At 37.6% G+C, this 7,002-nt stretch overlaps 1 protein-coding gene across 1 annotated transcript in view; it reads right to left on the minus strand.

The window, feature by feature from the left end:
- Positions 1–2,361: 2,361 nt before the first annotated feature.
- Positions 2,362–7,002, minus strand: part of LOC101857366 (ATP-dependent RNA helicase DHX8) — a gene marked incomplete in the record, with an annotated part of 35,610 nt that continues 30,969 nt past the window's right edge. The window contains 3 exon segments of the mRNA XM_005108271.3: positions 2,362–2,992; positions 4,513–4,692; positions 5,789–5,985. Of these exon segments, the coding sequence (XP_005108328.2) occupies positions 2,755–2,992; positions 4,513–4,692; positions 5,789–5,985 (615 nt within the window).

A 7,002-nucleotide genomic window follows, 5' to 3' on the forward strand; every position in this document is an offset into this window, starting at 1 on the left:
GGACAGGGCGAAAAATCTCGGAGGGCCCGTGTGCAAGTTGCGCACGTTAAAGATCCCTTGGTGGTCTAAAATCGATAAGAGTAGGCTTCAGCCGCCACCAGGGCAAAATTCAAAATTTCCTACCAACTGAAAATATTAGGTGTGTCCCGTGCGCTCATATGACATGCAGTTGCGAGCGCCATAAAACACTTTACAAAAAATACCTAGTGCCCATTGACATAATCAGTTCAGTTCGGTTTGCTAGCCAGATATAGGGCGCAAAGCGGCTATCGTGACATAAATTAATCGCCCGACTTGTCTCTCAAAAACAAACGTGTTTGTTTTCAGGCGATGAGTCGGGCGATAGGTTGGCAATCAGTTTGTATAAAAGAACCGATCCCCCAATGGGCACTCCTTATTAAATAATACAATAAAACAAGTAGGCAAGGCATACATCCCAGTATAGAATGAACGACTGGCACTTCTCTTATTTAACAGTACGTGTCTCTCACCTCCCACACTGCACTAAGCAGAACGCAACTGACTGAAGGAGGGCAATCTGCCAGTGAAAGCTTTGTTTGCAGACCCCTTGCCAATAAATTAATCCATTGCCAGAGATGTAAATTGCCATATGAACAAACTCGTCCATAAACATAAGAAATAATATCTCAACAAACGTATCAAGCAGTCCGCAAAAACAAAAGATTTTTAAATATTAGAAAAGATAGGAGACAGCAAAAATAAATTTGTACAGAGCAGCTTTTCATGTTTATTTCATATGCTTGCCTTTGAATGGATTTATCGTCCGACTAAACACATACACGTATTGACCATTTTGAAGGCAGTGTTTAGCCTTAGAGTACAGAAAAACAAAGGAAGAGAGGAATACAAAATTGATACACCAAATTAAACACAAGACAGACGCAACTAAGATGTGTTTGTAACTCCAGCACTGGTGCAAACACCTAATTTTGACATCTTTTACCCACTAAATTGTGATTTTTTAAAGTACAATAATATCAGACAAAAAAAAGAAAAAGAAAAAAACAAACAAATGAAAAGGATAAGACGTAAAAACAACAAAATGAGCAATTAATTTCAAAGCATCATTTGGGTCATTTATTTTGCGCAGGAACACATGTTCCACTCATGGAGCTTAGACAGTCATGACAAGCCAATAAGTCTTTTTATTCCATTTTAAAAATTTATCTCACACCAACAAATTATTGTAGAATTCAAAATCAATGCGTCTCCACATTGGCCTCATTTCCACCCCACCAATTAAATGAAGAAATTTTTTTTTTATCCCTCCTGAACCACATTAACAGTCAGCTGAAGACACATGTGTAGCATACTTTGAAAAAAATGTGCTGTCACAACAAAATCCTTACAATACAAAATTATTTCTGAGGTTGAAAAAGAATACTCAGCACATTGCCAAAGTATAATATGTATACAATATTTTTTAAACAACTGATCAACTATACACTGCTGAGGCATGACAAAAAACTGTCAAAGCACATTTAAAAGATGTACCTCTCTTGCACATAGTTTCTCTTCACTTAATAAGTGCATTACAAAGAAACCCCACTTTTGATATTACAGATGAAACACAACATAGCAGTCACCTCAACCATATCCGTATGCCCTGGGGTCATTTTGTACCTCCGGGGTTGTATTCTTCACATTTTAGAATACTTCTAGTACGAAGATCTCTTTGAAACTTTCAGTATTTCTCAAAAAATCATTTTGACAGACTGCTATGCAAAGCATACGAATCGGAATAACGAGTAAATTTCCTCTTTGGAAGTGGTGGCAGAGAGTTCCCCACGACATATGGATACGATAGTAAAACATGACGTACGGATAGGGTTAACTCACTGAACCCTCACTATGAATTATATCGGAACAGCAGTCTTGGAGCCAGAACTAAATTTCCGTTATTACTGGAACTAGAGTCCCAAATTTTTTAAAGATACAATCAAACCACGCAGTGTACCTTATGCAGTGTGGACCTCTGACAGCCAGTTCACAGGCTGTGTTGTGAGGCAAATTCACATTGTTTTAGTCCGGAACATATAATTATAATCAGACAGTTAGGGGATGGCAGTATAAAGGGGCAAATAGTATGCTTCTATAGGTGTTCCTTTTCGTGCATTGGCAAAATCTCACGGTAAGAGGGCCTGGTGGTATAGCAAGGTTTGACTAAACAACTATTAGTATACAGTAGAATACCTATCAACAGCTTAACTTCTGGTATTCTACACACAGAAAACCACTGTATGATGCTGACTAACACACAAAACTGAGGCGGCACTTATACAGGTTCTAACAATGGCATCTGTGACCCAGTAACTCAGAATTCACAATGTAATCTTCTGATTTTTTTCAGGGAATGTGATAATTATGAAGATTTATTTTAGATGCAAGTAAAATAACATGGACATTTTATTTTTAAAATATTGTACAAGGTGCCAATTCTCAATCCTATATCTTTATTGTTTCATCAATAAAGAATTTTAATTAACCCAAAAAGACAACACTACAGTGACTGTCAAGCTGAAAAAAGCCAGGGTCCAGTGAGAAACTTGATAACAGAACTGACTCCTTATAAAGTAAGTAAGGAGTTGTCAACATGAAAAAAGACCTGACCCTCCCAATGTCTTAAACTATACAACTGAGAATCCTGCATCTCAAAAGGTAGTTCAAACAAATGGAACATCTTGATGGCAAACTACCAAAGCTGTACATACAATCAGTGACATAGGGGTAAGTCTAAAAAGTAACTTTAGTGTGGAACTTTCTGAAGGCCCTGGAGATACGCCATGAGTTAGGCTCTTCATATTTGTTGTACAAAGGCTCAATCTTCTGCTGCTTCTTCTGCTTGCTCAGCCTCGTTGGATCCGAGTGCCTGAAGAACTTGGGGGCAAACTCCACCAGCCACTTGGGGTCAATGGCTGTGACTTCCCTCATGTACTCTTTGGTCGTCAGCACAAGCTCATGATATATCACCCTGAAGATAAAAGATGAATAAAAATGCAATAAATAAATGAATTCTTCATTGTACCCACTTTCAGGCTAAAAAATAATAATGCACTTATGCTTAGGTTCTCAGAACAAAATCTAGTAACGGGAAGACACTACTTGAACCACAAAACTGTTTTACATGCGGCTGAAATTGTATACTTTTGAGTAATTTCCTGGTCATAAAAGGGGTTAAATAATATACTCTGATGGACTTTCCCACTTTACAATCCCATTTGGTTCCTAGACAGAGTCAGATTGGGGCATAAGGCCTGCAAAAAGATTCAATTTTGGGTATTACTCACGTACCTTTAGTACAATATCATTGAAAATTGCTGTGAGCTTTCATAACAACAGAGGGAATTTTGGGTGTTTTAATTAGCAAAGCTTTGGTAGGTACATTACAACATAACATAAGCAGAAGAAATCACAACAGAAATATCCCATTACATTTATAAAACACCCCCACAAAAAACCCATTTGTTTAAAACATCTTGCAGGCAAAATGTTTGCACTACAGATATACTAAGAGCACCAAACACTAATTAAAACAAGCATGCAAATTTTCAAAATTGAATGAAAAGACAAATTTTGAGAAATCATAATTATTGGAACCCCTTCCCTATAAAATCAACTTTTTAAAAAAATCGAAAGCAAACGTGTAGATCTATGGATTGTACGGATTTTCTTGGAGCAAAAGCTGGTTCTGAATGCTTCACCAAGGACTAATTTTGGACCTGCATTCAGAAAATTGAAGACCTTTGGACTGTTCCCACCATTTTAATCCCATTTCTACTCATTTTGCTAGCTCAGGGCCTAGTTCAAGGTGTTTCATATTTTCCGGTCTGGTAATGAAAAAATTGAAAAATTGATACTTTACATCAACTCGGCCTCTCAAGTGAGAAGCAAATGTTGTGTCTCCCTTTAAGAACAACAGCAAACCAAAGAAGTAAATAACTGACGAAAGCATCAGAAGAAATTTGAGGAAAAAACCCATTGTCATCCACTGCCATTTAATGTGCCACTTGACTGCAGCTTCAAGATTTATTACCTTCAGGCGTTTCGCAATTTGTGTTCCTCTGAGCATGGAATTGCATAAGCACAAGCCTTCGTACGTATGTATGCGCGCAAGGAAGGGTACAAGTGTTAGTGTACGAGTAGAGCCACAAAAATTATTCACCAACAATTAGGAACATGAATATACGTAAATAGTCAACAACATTTATTTACTCAAAGTGAAACATGTGCATAGCAAACAAATTTTCAGGTCCTGGATTTTTTTTCTTATACATGTATTTAAATCACAAACATAGCGGAATTCGTACATAACGAAAAAATTTGCGCGTCCTGCCAATTTAGCTATGTGCATGCTGGACTATAATTATGATAAACAGCAAGTGAAATATGAGTATTATTCTCCCAGTTCATCCTCAAAACAAATACAGATGTTCTGTCTCATACTTCAAGATCAAAGAAAAACTGAAAAGCTGGGAGAGAGGGGCCACTCACCAGTCTGGCTGCCTGTTGAATAGAGCACTTGAAGGATGGATGTACACCACCTGACTGTCCACAATTGTTTTGTAACCCTCTTGGGGATCCTTTTTGGCAGCATTTCGGAAAAATCCACTGCAAATGGCTTTCTGCACCCGCACTGTATTCTTTCCACAGGATACAACATCAAGTTTATGCCTGCAAACGCACAAAAAAGTAATAACAAAATGCAATATATGTCATGTATTACAAATACTTGCACAAATCGACATCCTTTTTACCCCCAAACACACAGCATGCAACTGGCACACAAAGAAAACAAGGGAAAATAGCAGTTAAAGGAAACAAATGTATACATTTATATCATAAGAAACAGCAATATCGGTTTTTCTGGTCTTCCTCATTGGCACATATACTTTCAATTAAATTAATCATAACTGCAGAACAGAATGGCATAAATACCTTCCTACTCCCAGAAACTAACACTGCTGCTGCATACGACATATCCCTTCAGAGTTATAAACAAATTGTATCATAAATGGTATCATCACTATGAGCAAGGAACTTATTAAGAGAAAATGTCACGACCTTTTAACTCAGAGAGCAAATATAGTGGAATTTCCATTAAGACTGAACATTTAAATAGCGCACCCTAAAGTGCATTCAGTGCGACCACTAGATAAGGAGGAGGATTAAGCAATATCAAAGCTGTCCTCTTCCCTCAGAAAAGAACAATACAGGATCATGCGACATCTGAAATGATTTTTTTTTTAAATAGGAGTTTTACAGCACTTGCAACACAACAAGGTCATATAAGTGCCGAAGATTAGAGGTGTTACAAGGGAGTAACAAACACAAATAAGGAGGGAAGATAAAGTCGACAGACGTTTGATATGAAAGGAGCAAACCACACCAGAGCACCCGCCAACCGCCCACATCGGAAATGAACCTGCTCATATGACCATAAGGTGTTGAACCAGAAAACACTCGTACATTGCACAATTCATGACAACAACCATTTGCTTAATGTAGACCACAGTTTTACGCCAGAAGCTCAGGGTGAGTAACGATAATGATGTCACACATCTGGCGACACATGTGCCTTCACCATTTAACCCAGAAGGCTTACCATGATGTTATAACTGCACGTTCTTTTCAGTTGTTGTGTAGTTCTTTGCAGTGCATGCTCTGCATCTGGTCTCAGGGGTGTAAGAGTAACTTTAGCTGAATGTATAAATTAAAGTGATCAACTTCTAAAACAAAACAAAACGAAACAAAACAAAAAAACCCTTACCTATCCATTATGCCCAACATTTGCTTCCTGACATCCTGGGCCCTCTTTAGAGTCCTTATCTGCACAAAGTTCTCATAACACCATGGGCTGGAGAACTTGTTGTTTTTCCAAGAGTTATAAACAGCGAGTAGTGTCAAGTGATCTCCCTCTGACTGGTGGAACTTGGCTTTCTTTGAGTCTGCAATGGCTTGCTTGTCCTGAAAGGAAGAAATATAAATTTAGCTAGTCAGATTTATATGTAAGCTTTATTACAGAAACTGAAATTTCACTATCCCTCTTCGTTCCAGATATATTTAATACCTCCTCAATGTATTCTGGTTAACTAACATGCAGTTTCTACATGGTAAGATTTGTTAATGATAAGATGGGACAAACTTGTGCTATAAAAACACCTTGAAATAAAGACACCATAGGATTCCTGCAGGGACTGAACCCAAGATATCTCATTTACATGGACAGAATCTCAACCACAGCATCAAACTGACCCAAGATAACCACTTTACAAGTACTGCTACTGCTACAGCAGTACATGGTACCAGATTATGTCCTAAAACAGTGTGGAAGTGCACAGTATGGACATGTACAACATCCTTTCTAATCTCAATCTCACTTCAATCCAAGCAAAGTTGAGAATACAGAAAATCAAGAGTGGACTCACGAGGGAGCTGATCTTCTAAAATTTAAACATGACAGCCTGCCAATCACACTTCAATTGCTCAGATAAATTTGCAAAAGGTCATCCATCAATAAAAACTTTTGCGTGTCAAAAAGAAAACATGTTAACTCATGGGGGAAAATTACGTCAACAATGGAAGGATATGACACATATAGTAACAGTATGAGCTTTCTAGAAACAGGGGTATGTCCATGGCAAAGATTAGAAATGACCCTTCAATCACAATAAGTAAAAAATAACACATTACCATCACCAATACATATAAAATACGCTTTATCAAGCATAAATTGAACATTCATGAATTATAACAGGTGTCACTGGATTTCAATTTCCCAGTCCTTTTGCAGAGCTAACAAAAAAGAAGGGAGCGATATTGTACAGAATACAAATCACAAGGACCAGTCCCTGCTGAATAATCCACAACAAAATATACAATGAAATTACAGTGGACACAAACAAAATATTTTTTTCTTCCTTTTTTAAATTAGACCTGCATGTGAGCCTCAACCAGATTGTCTGAAAATTTTGTGCAACCCCC

Source organism: Aplysia californica, unplaced genomic scaffold, assembly GCF_000002075.1.
Source record: "Aplysia californica isolate F4 #8 unplaced genomic scaffold, AplCal3.0 scaffold00673, whole genome shotgun sequence".
NCBI classification, from domain to species: Eukaryota; Metazoa; Mollusca; class Gastropoda; order Aplysiida; family Aplysiidae; genus Aplysia; species Aplysia californica.